The following is an 18,549-nucleotide window of genomic DNA, read 5'->3' on the forward strand; positions in this document are numbered from 1 at the left end:
TAGTACCTAAGATTTAGAAGTATTTAAATTTTCTTTTTTCTAAAAAAACATCTGAGCCATTGATCTCCCTCTTATTTCTAGGTTGATCTGCCAACTAAAATGTTCTGTAATGTTCACTATATTATTTGAAAAATACAGGGTGAAAGAAAAGTAGGTTTACATTTATGAGTATGTGAAAAAATAATAAATTCAATTCTTAGCTATACCCCTCATAAGTTATATTACCTTAAGTTCCCAAACTAATTTTCTTATCTGAAAAGTTAGAGTCATAACATATTTTTTTAGGTTATTGTAAGTATTAAATTATATGATGTTTACTCATTTCTTATCACCATCTAACAAATATCCATTGATAAAGATGAATAAAAACTACATTATTATTGCCTGACCAGGCAGTGGCACAGTGGATAGAGCATCAGACTGGGATGCTGGGGACCCAGATTCGAAACCCTGAGGTCGCTGGCTTGAGCACGGGCTCACCAGCCTGAGCTCAGGCTCACCAGCTTGAGTGTGGAGTCACTGGCTTTGTGGGATCATAGACATGACCTCATGGTTGCTGGTTTGAGTCTATAGGTTGCTGGTTTGAGCCCAAGGTTGCTGGTTTGAGCAAGGGGTCACTGGCTCTTCTGGAGCCCCATGGTCAAGGCACATATGAGAAAGCAAGCAATGAACAACTAAGATGCCGCAACAAAGAATGGATGCTTCTCATTTCTCTCCCTTTCTGTTTGTCCTTGTCTGTTCCTCTCTCTCTCTCTGTCTCTCTTGCTAAAAGCAAAGAAACAAACAAAAGAAAAACTGCATTATTCTTCAATTTATCAACCATATCTCTCCGCTTAAATCTTGATTTCTCAGAGAAATAAAACTTTATATAAAGGCAGAAACTTCTAGATGAAAAATACATAACCATAAATATAGCAATATAATACATGTATATATATATACAAATTCATACCTCCCATAACTACAAAATCTTACCTCTTTGCTTTCTTCCAGATCAGATTCACTACTGAAGTCCTCTGTGTTTAAATTTTCAAAGTCAGACTCTCCTACAGCAATTGGTACAGTCACAGTAAGACTGGGATTGTTTATGAATGACATGTAATCACTTTCATCAATAATGTATTTTTCAACACTGCTGCCAGTTCCTATTCCACTTGTGGTTCCATTTACATCTTTAAGATAGTCAAGATCTTTCCCAATTTCTGTTATATGATTAGACATACAACTGTCTTTCTTATTGTTTAGATCATCAAGTGGTTTAATTTCATCTAAAATCTTTTGTTTTTTAACAAAGGATTGTTGAATAAATTCATATATTTTTCTCTTCACATAAGCGATTCCTTTATGCATCCTATCCACAGCAATTTGGAGATTGTTCATTTCATTATCATCGTCAGTGGCTGCAAGGTTGTCTGCACTAAATGAGCTCAGAAGCAAGGCCAGAAAGAGATTCAGAACCTTAAAAATAATACAAATATGATTACCATTTTACCCAAATATAAACAGCAGATTGAGATTACTTATTTTTATAAGCATAGAGGGAACTATAAATTCTAACAACTAGATGAGAAAGGAGCAGCACAGCATGGTGATCAGAAATTGTGTGATCTGAATTTGTGATCTTGCTCAATGGCTACTTCACTATACATTCCTCCTCAGACAAGGAAATAATTTCTGCTGGTCTCAAGTTCTCTCACTTATAAAATGAGGGTGTTAAATGAGATGCTCTAAGGTTTAGCTAAATTTAAAATTGTGTGATTATAGGCCCTGTCCAGTTGGCTCAGTGGATAGAGCATCAACTTGGCATGCTGATGTCCCAGGTTCAATCCCCCGTCAAGGCACACATGTGAAGCGATCATGCTTCTCTACCCTTCCTTCTCCCCCTACTCTCTTTCTCTTCCCCTCTTGAAGCCAGTGGCTCTATGGGTTTGAGCGTAAGCCCGGGGCTCATTTGATTCAAGCATCTGTCCCAAACAGGGGTTGCAGGGTAGATCCTGGTCAAGGCACACATGGGAGTCTGTCTATCTCCCCTCCTCTCACTTAAAAAAAACGTGTGGTTATAAGAAACCAGATTGATATATGTCCTTATACAAGAGTCCTAAACCTAAAAATCATTAGTGTTTGTAATTATGAATTTAAATAAATTCTAATGATTGCTTTTTAAATTTTACTTTATTGATTAGAAAGAGAAATAAAGGAAGAGAGAGAGAGATGTCAATTAGTTGTTCCACTTATTTATGCTATCATTGATTGATTCTTATATGTGCTTTGACAGAGGATCAAACCCACAACCTTGGCTTATTGGTATGACACTCTAACCAACTGAGCTATCTGGCGAAGACCTAAATACATTCTATAGTTTCTTTTTTGATAAAGAGTGATACTGAATTGGGCATTATTTAAATGACCCAGAATGAGAATTAGGCATTTAATATAGGCATTGACACTTGATTCTTAATCTATCATATTTTTCATATCCTACTAATTGGACTAATTGACCAATTAGAAGAATTATTTATAAATAATCCCTAATATTTCCATAAGATTGGCACATTAATGAATATATTCTTTGGAATATATTATATAATTGTATAGTATAAAAGTAATTAATTTTCCAAATTTAAGAGAGAGAAGAGTTGATCAGTTACTCCATTTAAGTAATCTAGGATTATGAGGCAACCCTTGTTTTAACTGAGAGCCAACAGAGGATTGACTAACCCAAGTTGACTAATGCATCTGCCATAGGACAGAGAGTGACTGAATACTACTGCATGAAGAGACAAAAAAAGGGTAAAATCACTTATGAACACATAAAAGCATAATTTTTGATTTCTAAACTAGGAAGTAAGATTGGATTTTCTCTAAATTCTTTTTGGATTTCTCCTTTCTTTGTCTCTGAATGCTTCTAACATATACTATTAGTCCTGTCTTCAATATGATACTGTATTGGAATTCACTTAATAAATGTAATGAGATGATTAATAAAGTGGTGTTGAGTATAATTACTATAGGGCCCCTGTTATATTGCTGTGTTGTCAAAATGAGACTGATACCATATCCAAGGAAAGAGACTTTTTATTTTTAAATTATTAAGAATAGATTTTGCATTTGATAAAATGGTCACCATTCTATTGGGCTCTTATTTCTAAAATACTATTTTAAGTGGGCACATACCACCAGGTTCCCAATGACCATGACCATCATGAAGACAGTAAGGCACATGGCTTGACCAGCAACCTCCATGCAGTCCCACATGGTCTCTATCCATTCTCCACACAGCACACGGAACACAATCAGGAAGGAGTGGAAAAAGTCATTCATGTGCCAGCGCGGTAGTTCACAGTCACTAGAAATCTTGCAGACACAATCTTTGTAGCTTTTACCAAAGAGCTGCATGCCGACCACCGCAAAAATAAAGACGATAATGGCCAACACCAGTGTTAGATTTCCCAGGGCCCCCACTGAATTGCCGATAATCTTTATTAGCATATTCAAAGTTGGCCAAGATTTTGCCAGCTTGAAAACACGGAGCTGAAATATAAAAAATTAATATATATTATCATTATATATCAGAAATATTACATATATTTGGTTTTACCAAAATAATGATTACTATTGAATCTGTTACACCTGCCCTGGCTTTGAACCCTTTCAGGCTCATGGCTAATTTTGGACACCCTAACAAGAATCTAGTTCTTCTGTATTTTAATCATGTCAATCATCTTCCCTAAGAGTAAATGTTTAATGATTACTTGGGGTCCAATTGTCCTTAATTTGTTTTGTGAAGGTTTTATAAGGCATACCAGGCCTGAAACTAATATTAATATCTAAATTGCAGTGATCTCTCCTGATATTTATTTGTTAGCAGCATGCAAAGTAACATCATATTGAGCCTTACTATAAGTGGAGAAAGGTGTTTATTATTCATTAATGCTCCTTTGGGGCATTGACATATCTAGATGTGCCTGCATTTTAAAAGTTGGAATATTCCCATGATTATAATTCTTTCCCTGATGTCCAAGAACATATAGGTAAATCAATGGCCAGGTTAAGTAATCCTACAGATTTCTCTCCAGTGATTTTGGGAAGGAATATATTTTCCAGCAATAGAATTAAGAAAAGTTTCTGCATGCACATCTTGTATCTAATCATCGTCCATTGATAGAAAGGGCTGTTTATATTTTCAACTTACTACTAAAACATGACACGTTTTCAATAAAAATATTTTTTAGATCCAGAAATATTAACTATAGTCATCTCTAGAAAAAATTATTAGAATAGTAACTGAGAAATACATGAAATTTTACATGATTATGCTTTTTGCAATTAAGACATTTTGAAGTAAGATGGCAAATTTTATCCATTTAGGAAAAATTTTTGACAGTGCAAATGTTACACAAAAATTTAAAATGTTAATGGTTGTATGTTTAAACCTACGGCAGTGTTAAGAAAAACTCCTGATTTTTGGACATTTTTTTTATTTATTTTTTACCAATCGAAAAGAACGAAGAACTGATAATCCTTCCACGTTGGCGAGGCCAAGTTCTACCAGGCTAAGCGTCACAATAAAACCATCAAAGATATTCCAGCCTTCTTGGAAATAATAGTAAGGATCCATGGCAATAATTTTCAGGAACATTTCTGCTGTAAAGATCCCAGTGAAAACCTAAGATCAAAACAAAATTACTCTAATTGCATCAGATAATGATAAAGTAGAATGGTACAATATTTGCTCTTAGAAAAAAAATGTCTGTGCTACCTGCCTCATAAAAATTCTACTACATGCTTATACCTATACAATAAATTATAATTGCTAGAAGGCAAATAATGAAATACATTATTTCATTTTATCCTCACAGAAGTTTATTAAGTGGCTAACGCAGGTATTTTAATTACCTTACTGATGAGGAAAGAGGACTTTAAATGGGTTCAATGATTTGCCTGATATCATATAAACTGGAAAATGGCAAAACTAGGATTTGAGTGCAAATCCATTTTTAACCAGGGTTCTACCCATTACACCAAACTGCCTTTCCCCCCAGTTTTATACGGCACAGGTACTGACAAGATTTTGCTCGTTAACAACTTTATCTGTAAGTTTATTCTAATTTCTCTTAAATCAGATAGTATATTATTACAATATATACATTACTATTATCAATTTGTTATGCACATGAAAAAACTAATTTAATTCCATAGTGTAAATCCTAGTGTTTTAAAAATAAGAATACTACAATACAGGATGTTTTACAAGTTTTTCTTTCTACCATCAAAATTCATAAATCATAAAAGAAATATTGTGGAAAATGCATGATTTACTTTAGAGCCCTCATTCTTTCAGCAAACAGAAGCTAATATTCCTAAGATGAGTCAACTGACAAACACTTTAATAATTTGTTTTTTTTAATCAGAGAAGAGAAAAAATTAAATGGTAACCTTCCCCCAAAATGGCCTTGTTAATCATATAATGCACAAAATGAGCTGTATATTTTCAATGTTTTATAATTTTGATATAGAATAGACAGATAAAACAATATATGTCCTATCTAGATCCTGGAAATGAAAAAGCTGGAGACATTTTTTGGTGCTTAAATTATAGCTTATAATAATGATGATTAAGCAAGATAAAAAGATCTACAATTTTCTTTTAGCCTTCTAGAAGTAGGGGAACTGTGATAATATCATTTCAAAAATGTCCTTAAACTGTTTCTGCATCTTAAAAAAGTTATAACTATCAATATTTACTTTTCAAATAGTCTATGTCTATTACTTTCTCAGTTTTTTCTCTGACATTAAGGGTTATTATTTTTGGCAAAATGTATAGTGTATCCAGCTAGATATAATTCCCAATTATAGCCAAGAGTAGGAAGTATGGTGAAAAAACTATTAAGTGTAAACAGTTCCTAAAACAAACAAACAAACAAAAAAAGGAAGACAACACATTTACCATCCAATAAGCTTACCAAGTTTCCTACTGTAAGCACATGATTGAACTCCTCCGTCATGGGATAGTGCTCCATGGCCATGAAAAGAGTATTTAAGACAATACAGATTGTGATGGCCAGATCAACAAATGGGTCCATCACAACCAGGTTGACGAGATGTTTCACTTTTAACCAATAAGGTGAACAGTCCCAGATTAAGAATATGTTAGAAAATTTGTACCAACAGGGTGGGCATTTCTGCCTAGATTCTTCAAGTTCTATATTTAAAAAATAAGGACAATCACCAAAAGATATATTTTATACACACATATTCTTGTTTCATTTATTTCAGATCCACTAAACTTCAATAATCAATACATTTTCCTTTGTTACAGAGTCAAATTCTTTTATCTATATATCTATATCTATATCTATATCTATCTATATATATATATATATCTATATATATATAAACAAACTAAAGTATTTATTTTTTTAACTCCCAAAGATATTTCTTCAGACATACACATAGACCAGAGGTAACAAAGAATAGTTTGTTTTCTTTTGTAGTAAGAGGAGGGGAGGCCGAGACAGATTCCCGCCTATGTCCGGACTGGAATTCACCCAGAAAGCCCACTAGGGGACAATGCTCTGCCCATCTGGGGCCCTTGCTCCTTTACAACCAAAGCCATTTTTTAGCGCCTGAGGCAGAGGCCATGAAGCCATCCTCACTGCCCGGGGCCAATTTGCTCCAATCGAGCTATGGCTGTAGGAGAGGAGGAGAAGAGAAAGAGAGAAAGTGAGGGAAGCAAGAAGGGAAGAGGTGGAGAAGCAGATGGGTGTTTCTCCCGTGTGCCCTGGTGGAGAATTCAATCCAGGATATCCACATGCTGGGCTGATGCTCTATCACTGAGCCAACTGACCAGGGAAAGAATAGTTTGTTTTTATTTATTGTTGTTGTTTTCGTATGCATTGATAATGTGGTTTAACATTTGACCTAAAGTTAGGTAAATGATCTTTTAAATAAAGTTTCAATAGAAACATGAGTTAGGGTAATATAGATACTGTGTGTAATTCTGTGTTAATATCTGGCTAAACTATCATCCTCAGACTATAAGAGATAGGGTGGTGATTAAAGTGAGCCAAGAATCATCATTTTGTTTGATGATTCCTCTCCTCTCCAATTTTGAGAGCACTCAGGTTGATGTAATCATTAAGCTAAGTAGAAAAGTAGATCACTGTGACTAATGGGATTAGAAGACCCTAATAAAATGTTTATTCTGTATCATTAAGGAGTTTCTACACATAGAAAAACATTTGTCAGAGGTTCAATGTCATTGAATTTAAATAATTTTTTAAAGCTCCTAGAATTTATAAGTAGGAATAACAAATAATAATTCTTGAATAAGACCTTTTATATTCTCTTTAGAATATGTCATTTCCAATGCACAAGTAGAGATATTTATTCAAAAGACACAATTTAAGTTTTAGTAAAATTAATTGAAATGGAAATAGAATTTGTTACAAACCTTCTACTGTGTTTGTTAAAATGCTAGCTATACTCATTGCTCTTTGCCTTTGAGAAGGATCTTCTAGAAAATCCATGGACACATGGAAAGAACTTGACTGTCTTTTTCTCATTTCAGTTTCAGTGGTTGTTCCCTGTAAAGAAAATGCTAAGGTATTAAATAATTAACTTGATCAATACGACAAGTGAACAACAAAATGTAACACAGTGGATTTCATGAAACACATGCATCATGCACTTTCATATTTAATTAGTGATGGCAGATATTGCTGACTTATTGTATCATTAACCTGGAATGTCCAAACTGTCAACCATTTAGCCATACAGCAAAAAAAATCAGTTCTTTTAAACCTTCTTATTTCATAATGTTATAAGGCATGAAGTAATTTAGATATAGTTGATAATCTCTTGAGAGACATATTTAACAGTTTCCCTTATTTTGGAACTGATAGTAAAAAACTAACTACTTGAAAAGTCATATAAATGATCAAGGCATTTTATTTTGAGAGAGGTAGCCATTTATTTTTAAAGAAATACAAATGATTATACTATGTGTAGTTGCCATCAAATTTTCTGAGCACAGACAGAGATGGTCATTGAAACAGAAATGTATGTTTAAAACACACACACACACACACACACACACACACACACACACACACACACACACACTGCATGGACAACAGTTTCATCCAGGGTACCAGAGCAATAAGTCATCTAATTCTGACTTAGTCATGCCTCATCATGCTGATATATTTCTAAGTGAGTTAACAATCTAATAAGAGGCAGCATATGTTTAGAAATTCCTCATCTGGTTATATATCACAAATACATACCATATCTTTAAACACAGACAGTTCTTTTACCTGTCCGTATTAATAATTTATTTGTTGCTTTTCATTTAGATTAGTTTTGAGAAGACCTATATCAGCATTTCTTTCAGTAAGACAAATATGAATATTAGAAATTTTAAGATAACAATGAAGCTATCTATTTAAGCACAGTGTTCTTGAAAACCTTCTAAACTGATGCAGGGTTATATTGAAGAATCTGTTGGAAAGATTTATTATACACCCTTTACACTTAAACATAGACATCCTTCATTCACTTTTATATCAGCACTTTAGTTGATGTCTTCTAAGTTCAGCATGGGTATATAGCAAATCCTCCAACTAGAGGCAGTAATTTATTATTGTGTCTAATTTATCCTTAGCATGTTTAATAAGTAAATGCATTCAGGTGTTATGCAAGAGTGTTGAGGCTTTAAATTTTAGTTGGTTAGTCTATAAAGGTATTACAAGATGCAGGTGCATTCACAGCTTGACCAACCAGGAATCATTCTCAAAGGGTTCCATTCTGTAGGAACACAGGCTGGTATAGCAATAATGGGCCAGCCATGCCTGAACTATTTAAAACTTCCTTACATTGTCATCAGTAGCTGGCTTATCTATTATCACCTCTGGCAGAAGCTGTCCTACAGGCGATGTAGGAACCGAAGGTCCACCAACCAAGGAAACCACACCATTGCAATCCACAGTGCTATGCATCTTCCCATTGGCTGGAAACACTGCCAGCATCCGGGACGACCTACTGGTCTGACTTAGATTACTGTTACGGCGCTCTCCGTGTCTTCGGGGCACAAACAAGGAGTCTCTCCGGCTCTCGTTATCCTCAAAGGTGCTGTGCTCATCATCAGCAAAGTCGTTCTCTGATCCCACATCCTTTGCTCGCCCTCTAAAGCTGAAAAGGCTCGTTCTGCTATTTCGCCTCGGAGAAAATAAGGAGCCACGGATGCTCAACAAAGACTAAAGTTTGAAACCAAATAAAAAAGAGTAAAATCATATTAATATAGCAACTTGAAATGTGCTTTTATTTTTCAAGATTAAATTGAAGGAAATTTCACCATTGATAACAGAACATGATTCATTCCTTTTGATTAGCAACATTTTCATGTTATGTGCATTCAGATTAAGTTAAATTAGTTTTACAAGAGAAGGGTTCTAGTCCTTGAGACTAATGAATAGGGGAGATAAACCATAACTTAAATATATTGGAAATCAAAACCCTGAACTACTATTTTTCAAGTTCAAAAGGAAAGCATTTTTTGGTGCATTACTATGGACATTGTATATATTCATTAAATATAAGTAAAATGACCCTAAAAAGCTACATTTGTTTTCATTGCTCTTTCCTTTCAAGAATGTCATCACTTTTCTGCCTGACCTGTGGTGGCGCAGTGGATAAAGCGTCGACCTGGAAATGCTGAGGTCACTGGTTCAAAACCCTGGGCTTGCCTGGTCACGGCACATATGGGAGTTGATGCTTCCAGCTCCTCCCCCCTGTCTCTCTCTCCTCTCTCTCTGTCTCTCTCTCTCTCTCTCTCCCCCCCTCTCACCTCTCTAAAATGAATAAATAAAATAAAATTAAAAAATAAAAATAAAAAAGTATAAAAAAAAAAAGAATGTCATCACTTTTCACAAATTGTTTTAGTCTATCTTTCTAAGATTACTTTTAAATTAATTATAATTTCTGTTTAACCTAAAAAGCTCAGTGTTATTAGAACTAGAAGTTAAAGTTTATGTGATCAGACTGGTAAATTTTTCAATGAATTATACTATGACTAATATTTTCAGGAGCACATATAATGGTTACAAAGAAGTTGGGAGGGAGACAACATATAAATAACCTAAAAACATTACTAGTCAGCTAGTCCCAAATCCATAATTTTTTTCATTAAAAAAAAAAACTGAGGCCCTGGGTGGATAGCTTAGTTGGTTAGGGCATTGCCTGGAAATGTGAAAGTTGTGGGTTTCAAATCAATGTTTCTATCTGTTTCTGTCTCTCTCTCCCTTCTTCCCATTAAAATCAATAAATTTTAAAAAATTAAAAAAAACCCACTGAGGATAGGGGATGGAAATAAATGGTGATGGAAGAAGACTTGGGGTGGTGAACACATAATACAAGATACAGAAGATGTGTTATAGAATTGTACCCCTGAAACCTATATAATTTTATTAACCAATGTCACCCCAATAAATTCAATAAAAAATTGGCCCTGGCTGGTTGGCTCAGTGGTAGAGCATCAGCCCAGTATGTGGATGTCTTGGGATCGAGTACCAGTCAGGGCACACAGGAGAAGTGCTCATCTGCTTCTCCACCCCTCCCCCTCTTGCTTCTCTCTCTTTCCATCCTGCAGCCATGGCTCAATTGGAGCGAGTTGGCCCGGGCACTGAGGCTGGCTCTAGGTGCTAGGAAGAGCTTGGCTGCCAAGCAACGAAGCAAGGGGCCTCAGATGGGCAGAGCATCACCCCCTAGTGGGCTTGCCGGGTGGATCCCGGTCATGGTGCATGCAGGAGTCTGTCTCTGCTTCCCCATCTCCTACTGAATAAAAAATTTTAAAAATCAATAAAATGTTTACAAAAGCTGAATATCAGAAAGATTAAATGTCATTAGTTACAAGTACCAACAGACAGTATTGGAAGGAGAATTCAGATCTAACTTTCAACTCAGTGTTGTCTCAGCTACACCAAGCTGTACTTACATATATATGAAGTAAAATTTTTTCATAACCATGGGAAGAAAGAATGGGTTTAAATATAATAAACATAGAAATTAATTCAGTTGATAAACACCCATAAGTTCTATTTAATTTTCCCTGTCTTCAGCATTCTCATTTTCATCCATGCATCATTTAACTCAGTAGTGCCATACCTGGTGTGGGGAGGAGTACCTCTTTTCATATGTCAAGCGATTCCCTTCGATGGAGAAGCGAAATCCTTTCCTCCTGATGCTGTCTTCAGATTCAGATTTGTGGAATTCATCCTCATCTTTCTCTTCCCCACCAGACTGTTCTTTCTGTTTTCTTTTCTTTCTCCGATTTCTTCTTTCCTTAGCACTCTTGGAACTCAACTTGGAGGCTTCAGAGGAGCTGTCTGAGAGTCCGCCTGCTGCGCTGGGCTCTCGGGAATGCTCTGATGCAGTGACAGCGGCTGCCTGCTACATCGAAGAGAAATGCTGTCAATGTGGCACTACAGAAGACCTTATCTTTTCAAACAATGGCCCAAGTATTTGCATGGCATTTATAAAATACAGACTTGAGTTGATCTTACATAGAAGAAACTCTGCAATTATTAGAGGGAATTAATGTTTCTTACCACCTCATGAAGGCTTTCAGAGTTAACTTGGTGTTCTCTGTGCTATGCTAACCTTTATTGTATTTGGATTATGCTTTACAGACCACATAGTCAAAAGGATAAATCAGGCAGCAACAAGAACAGAAACTCATTGTGCTTTTTAGGATTTGATTTACTCTAAAATTGGTATTTACTTAGCACTGTTTTCTTTTTTCTGAAAAAGAAGCTGGATCTTGAAAGAAAAGCTGATGAGTTACATGAGGTCTTAGCCAAAGGTAGGAGGAATGAGCTAAAAAACCAGGACCCTCTGTCCAGTTATGGAAACTGAGTTGTCCAATATCCTCAAGTTATCATTAATAACATTGATCAGAGGTGATGAAGTCCTCTCCTCAGCCTTGCACTCAGGACTGGAGGGGCGGGGCAACAGCTCCTGCTAAGCAAGACGAGACATTCAGTTCCCCAAAACTGTCCCTAGCTTCTTCACCGCAGCACTGGCTCGTGCTGGCCACACGAGCATGGGATAGAAACAATGCTGTTTAATCACACCTGGCACTGGTACTAAGTTAGCAAGTTTTGATTATTATTATTGTCCCCAAAGAACCCTTAATACAAGAATTCTCGCAAATAAATTAATACTCCTGAATCAACTTGGGTAAAAGACAATGAATTTGCATGCTAAAGTAAAAAGTGAGGAAAGATGGGAATGATAGGAAAAGCATTTTATTTAACTATAACTACCAACATCTCACTAGAAGAACAAGTAATCCTTAGGTTACCTGATCTTCACAAAATTGATAACTTTTATATGGCTAGTAGATATTACTATATCAGAAAGCATTACATTATTTGATGAGTGCCCTGTTTATGTAAGGAAGGCAAGTAAGACCCCCTTAAAAACCAATAGAGTTTTAGTTACAGAAAGGAACAGATTATCTTCTAAAAACCAGGTAACTTTTTTTTATATACAGTACAAGAATCTATACATTTTTTTCTAAGAAAAGATTATTTCTTTGGATTTTTTCTTAATGATAGTATACTCATTTAGTAAGGGTTTCTGACTTGAGAAGACCCCAAAATCTTCCCTTCTATTCTAAAAATCTTCAGATGACTAAATAGTATGAGAAAGTTCTATTGTGATCAGTATTTTAAACATCTTAGAATAATTAAACTAAATGATCCACATAGATGATCAAAATGTAGAAATTCTTCCTAATCCCCTACCAGCTTCTCTTAAGTACAACTAAATTATTGGTCTCTCACTTTTTTTTCCAGTATATTTGTAACAACCACAAAAAAGACCATACCACGAGACAGGACATATTTCATTTGGTGAATTTACCTGAGCTGCCTCCTGTTGCTTTTTAAGTTGTTCAAGCATCTGCTGAAATTCAGCCTCTTTCTGCTCTGCCTCTTCCATGGTAGCCTGATTCTGTTCCTCATAGGCCATGGCCACCACAGCCAGGATCAAGTTTATTAGATAGAATGAGCCCAAGAAAATGACCAGCACAAAAAATATCATGTATGTTTTTCCAGCAGCACGTAGTGTCTGCAAACAATAACATCAGCATTAGTTTTCAATATTATTTCACTAACTGGTGGCTTTAACTCTCAACTGACTTGCGTGTTTTGTGGGACTCTGATATAAACAATAATGATGATGATCACACCTCTCCTACCTCTTAGTCTGTTTTTTCAAACTTATTCTCTTCTCCTCTATTCATGCATTCACATTCTGATCTCTAGGAGGGAATTCTTAGAATTACCAATAATAAATCAGAATCGAGTAAAAGATCATGGAGACCTTCATCAAAAAAACTGAGTCTTAACTGAAAGTCAAGGGGCAAACCAAAGCCAGCTTTCTATATTCGCTTGTTATCATTTTCATCACCTGTCACCTGAGGGATAGTAGTTGAGGGGGTAGGTGGGGCTGAAGGGGAGGTGTGCCTTCTGTTTGAGAAGATCTGTGTCTGGGAAGGGTGGTTAGTAAGTTTTAAGCCAAGGGGAAATGAGAGAGAATCACTGTCCTCGGCATCACTATGCCTAATATGTGTTATAATCAATAGGATAAAGGTACTTAAATCTTCTGGTTTCAAGTTGTGTTCCTTCCATTATATTATGCTGTAGTTTGAATTTCTTAACTAACTTGGTTTTCTTATACACGTTTACTTAAATGTAGTATGTGTCTCTTCAGGATCTCACCAGTTGGTAAAGGTTTTCCCAAAAGTCCTGAGTCATTAGTCGAAACAGGGACAGAAAAGCCCAGCTGAAAGTATCAAAGCTGGTGTAGCCATAATTGGGATTTCTCCCAGCTTTCACACACATATATCCTTCTGGACATTGGCTGTAAATGCGAAAACAGAAGGTATATAAGAAATTATGCTGTTTTTTTTTTTATTCTGGTAGCATGCTATACTTGTAACATTGTGTATTTCAAGGAATAGAAGTATGATAAATAAGTAATATTCTTCTCAACTTTTGACTCAACATAATTTTACTCGTCACCTAATTTTATCATTAAAACATTTCATAGAATTTTTAATAATACTTTACAAAATTATTTTCTTTCGCTAATTAGCATTTAAACATGTCTCTTTCATTTTCCCTATTGTGGATCCTCCGGAGTTGACTCTTGGCTCACAAACACTCATCTAAGAAAAAAAGCTTTAGAGCTAAACTATTATTACTTCTTGTTTTATAAAATATAAATGCTTGCTTAATTTTTAAATAATCCCTAATGATAAATAACCATAATTATAGCAAATTAGTATAAATAAAGTTAGTTGGCTGTTATCTGTCAGTTCCCCCCAAATAGAAAATATGTGTTTGTATATATATGCACACACATACATGACATACACAAAATTTGGGCTTACCCTGCATCAGAGCTATTTCCACATAGTAAAGCATCTAAAAAACCTTCCAGAAAGTAATGATATCCTATTTAGAAAAAAAAAAAGAAAATCATATGATGAACATTTGCATTACATTGCAAAATAAGAACAAGATCAAGCCCTAATTTTAGAATTCACTGAGTAATTTTAAATATACTATATAATTCAAAGACATAGATATTTTCCCCTTCTCCCTCAAAATACTAGATATTATATGAAAGAGATGAAATACTTAATAGTATAAAGCATTTATTCTTTATAAATGTAAAATTAGTGATAACTACAAGTATTAACATAAAAGGTACCAATGCTGCTTTTCCACCATCCTCATAAAAAATAAAAATTGCATTCTGTAAAAATAGATAAGAAGAAAATGGATTTTTTTGCCTTCTCAAAGGAGTCACATTTTTCAAAATAAAGGAATTATATATTTTTATATATTTAAACACTATATAAATGTTTAATAATTAGTTATAATTTATTTTCTATCAACATCCAGAATATATCATAGGCGGTTTTTAGTAAAGGATGCATAAATCATGTCAACTACTAAAACAAATAAAAATTATCTTAAATGCAAAAGCTTAAATAGTTGAATACTACATTATTTTAAAGCTTTCTGTCTCTGGCATATTTCTTAGATTCTTCAAATATCTTTTTGAAGTGTCACTTCTGTGAATTATTCCTTGATATTCTCTAATTCTTTTCCACTAAACATTGGTAAAATTGAGCACTCTCACTGTGCTACCAATAGCATGTCCATACTTCCATTATTATTATACTTTTTCTCCTATAGTGTAATTATTTATTTACAAATATTGTTTCCCCTTGAAAGAAAGCCTACTAACCAATTATTTCTATAGTATTATGTTTGGAACATAAAAATTGTTCAGTCAAGTTTACTAAATGAATAAGAAAGGGATAACAAGAAGAGAAACACATGAAATTAAATAATAATTTTGTGCCTGACCAGGTGGTAGTGCAGTAGATAGAGCATCGGACCGGGACACAGAGGACCCAGGTTCAAAGCCCCAAGGTCATTGGTTTGGGTGCAGGCTCATCTGTCTTGAGCAGGGGTTCACCAGCTTGAGTGCAGGGTTGCTGGCTTGAGTATGGGATCATAGACATGACCCCATGGTCCCTTGCTTGAGCCCAAGGTCGCTGGCTTGAGCAAGGGGTCACTTGCTCTGCTGGATCACCCCAGTCAAGGCACATATGAGAAAGCAATCAATGAACAAATAAGAAGACTAAGGAGCTGCAATGAAGAATTGATGCTTCTCATTTCTCTCCCTTTCTGCCTGTCGGTCCCTCTCTCTATCTCTCCGTCACCAAAAATATATATATATATATATTTTGTAAGAAGAATTTTTAAGAAAAAAACTTGCAGATTTTCTAAGAAGAATTATTTTCTAGATGCTAAACTTTCAGGGAAATTTTTCCTATGCATATTTTTATAAGGAATACAAACACATAATGGGAAACAAAATTTTCATTTCTAATGTTTTTACTTCTTGGAACATAGAAAAGTTAAGATAGAATTTCTCAACTTTTAATTAAAATTAAACATAGTGAAAGGAATATGTAGTTTCTAAATGAACTTTTGGTACCAAGTATTTATAACTGAAGTTTTAGCCATTAAATTCAATGAACTATAATCTTAATCTGGAAAAATATAAATTTCAGTCATGTTTATCTTTAATTTTAATAAACTTAATTTTCTAATACTTTAAAGACAAAGTATTTTTTCTATACTTGCATTTGGCTTAAAATTAACTTTTTCAACAAGTGGGATATTATTAGAAAACAGATTTTTAGATCTGAAAATGACCTCACATATCCTTGACTTTGAATGTAAGAAAAATGGCACTCGACAAAAATTTTCACTACAGAGAATAAATCCTAAATAACATCCTCATAGTCAATTCTTTTATTTATTTATTTATTTATTCATTTATTTATTTACAGGGACAGAGAGAGAGAATCAGAGAGAGGGATAGATAGGGACAGACAGATAGGAATGGAGAGAGATGAGAAGCATCAATCCTTAGTTTTTCATTTTGAGACACCTTAGTTGTTCATTTATTGCTTTCTCATATGTGCCTTGACCGTGGGCCTTCAGCAGACCGAGTGACCCCTTGCTCAAGCCAGTGACCTTGAGTCCAAGCTTGTGAGCTTTGCTCAAACCAGATGAGCCCGTGCTCAAGCTGGCGACCTCAGGGTCTCGAACCTGGGTCCTCTGCATCCCAGTCCAACGCTCTATCCACTGCGTCACCACCTGGTCAGGCAGAGTCAATTCTTTGATACTGGTTTTTTTAAAAAAATAAATAGATTTCAGAGTGGCGATGACAACAGTGGATTTATCAGCATATGGAGTAAATAAGGGACATTTATTTACTGCTCTTACACGTATTTCTTGATCTAGAGATTTACAGCTGTTTACAAGTTATTTGTTGGTATATCACTAATATCCTGGAATAATTAACCTGTAGAAATCCATGTATTTTCCAGATATGCAACTACAACAGGACATTGATTAGTTTCTTAAATATATTGTATTGCTTTAAGAGTTATCAAACCACCAGTAATCTTTTATGATTAGTCCTACTTGGTCCACACAATCAGTCACTAAGGTTTCATTCTTCTTTGACTTTTTTCCCCTAAGTATTAGTCATCACCTTAAAATAATAAAGATAGAGCTAAATTTAAGTACATCTAGAATCTAAGTTTTATATATTTAATATTTTCTTTAAAAAGACATTTCTGTTCCCCATGAATCACATTCTCTCTCTACTTTTGAAATATTGCTACTGGAATATACTAAAATTAAATAAAATAGACAATTTTACTTATTTTTCTTGTCACTTTATAAAGAGAAAGGATATTAGGCGAATTTATTTTCCATCCTTCTAGAGCAGACTATGTAAATGTTTGACTATTTTGTCTAACCTCTTGAAATAAAAATAAACTGATTCCCATAACTTCACTTATTTATCTGATATTTTTATTACTTTCCCTTAATTAAAGCTTAATTGACTCCAATTTCCTTCTATTTGACATAGCACCACTTTTAAATCTTATTCTTCAAATATAAGAATAATTTTGACCTTTAGGTCTTACTCCATTTCCAAACAAGGACAATAAAAATAAGCTACTGAACTATAAGCAGCCTGACGCCATGTGGCATAGCCATTGTTTTCCCAGTGTGCTGTCGAGTTTCTGGCATAGAAGAATTCTGTAATTAATGTTTAACAGGCTATATTTGTATAGTACTTTAGAGTTCAAAAAGGGCTTTAGAAATTTTTATGTTATTTGTCTCCATCAGCATGAGGAGAATGTACAGTAATCAGAGCTTCTAAGAATGTTTTTTTTTAGCTGAATTCTTTAGCCTCCCATATGATAATACAACAGAAAATGTTCTTAGAAGTCAGAATTAAAATAGTTATTAATAAAATAATCTAATATATGTGCAAACCATTGATATGGTGATTTCAAACTGTTATGCAGTCATTTAAAAAATATCCATATGTAAATAGAAGGTAGGTGAACAATGAAAAAATAAAATGACATAACAGGAATTCTTACTTGTATCTTGAATATATGATTTCCAGTCAAACTCAATGATAGTTTCATTTACAATTGTGCCATTGTAATTCACAGTTATATTCTTTTCTATACTATGCTCCTCCAAGGAATTGTTGGTAGGAGGCCATAGTACACACTTATTCCGCAGGTTGCCCATGAACAGCTGCAGCCCGATCAGGGCAAACACGCTCAGACAGAACACAGTCAGGATCATGACATCAGAAAGCTTCTTCACAGACTGGATCAGGGCCCCCACGATTGTCTTCAGTCCTAAAATTTAAAAAAAAGGCCATTATTATGAAGACTTAGAAAGTCTGAAAATAACAAAAGTGTCACATAATTTTCTTGAAAACATAGATTCCACGCATAAATTTGAATATAATTCTAAAACTAGTGAAATAGCAACACTTTATGGTAGGCAGAAGTGCTTATGAAGATGACTTTCAGAAATGTAGTAATCTATTCTAAACAGTGAAATAAAAATGCATATC

General features: G+C 34.5%; 1 protein-coding gene across 5 annotated transcripts in view; it reads right to left on the bottom strand.

The window, feature by feature from the left end:
- The window catches only part of LOC136378263 (sodium channel protein type 1 subunit alpha), a 142,795-nt gene that overhangs the window by 41,371 nt on the left and 82,875 nt on the right, over positions 1-18,549 (bottom strand). For 2 of the 5 annotated variants that reach the window (XM_066344943.1, XM_066344939.1), the window contains 11 exons: positions 18,059-18,328; positions 14,459-14,522; positions 13,785-13,926; positions 12,925-13,131; positions 11,164-11,448; positions 8,877-9,257; positions 7,454-7,586; positions 5,964-6,202; positions 4,493-4,666; positions 3,175-3,531; positions 976-1,458 (listed from right to left, as the gene is read on the bottom strand). In XM_066344943.1, the coding sequence (XP_066201040.1) occupies positions 976-1,458; positions 3,175-3,531; positions 4,493-4,666; positions 5,964-6,202; positions 7,454-7,586; positions 8,877-9,257; positions 11,164-11,448; positions 12,925-13,131; positions 13,785-13,926; positions 14,459-14,522; positions 18,059-18,328 (2,735 nt within the window). The remainder of the gene's footprint in view (positions 1-975; positions 1,459-3,174; positions 3,532-4,492; positions 4,667-5,963; positions 6,203-7,453; positions 7,587-8,876; positions 9,258-11,163; positions 11,449-12,924; positions 13,132-13,784; positions 13,927-14,458; positions 14,523-18,058; positions 18,329-18,549) is intronic. The other 3 variants (XM_066344942.1, XM_066344940.1, XM_066344941.1) reach the window with 3 other exon arrangements.

The sequence above is a fragment of the Saccopteryx leptura genome, chromosome 7 (assembly GCF_036850995.1).
Source record: "Saccopteryx leptura isolate mSacLep1 chromosome 7, mSacLep1_pri_phased_curated, whole genome shotgun sequence".
In the NCBI taxonomy this organism is placed as follows: Eukaryota; Metazoa; Chordata; class Mammalia; order Chiroptera; family Emballonuridae; genus Saccopteryx; species Saccopteryx leptura.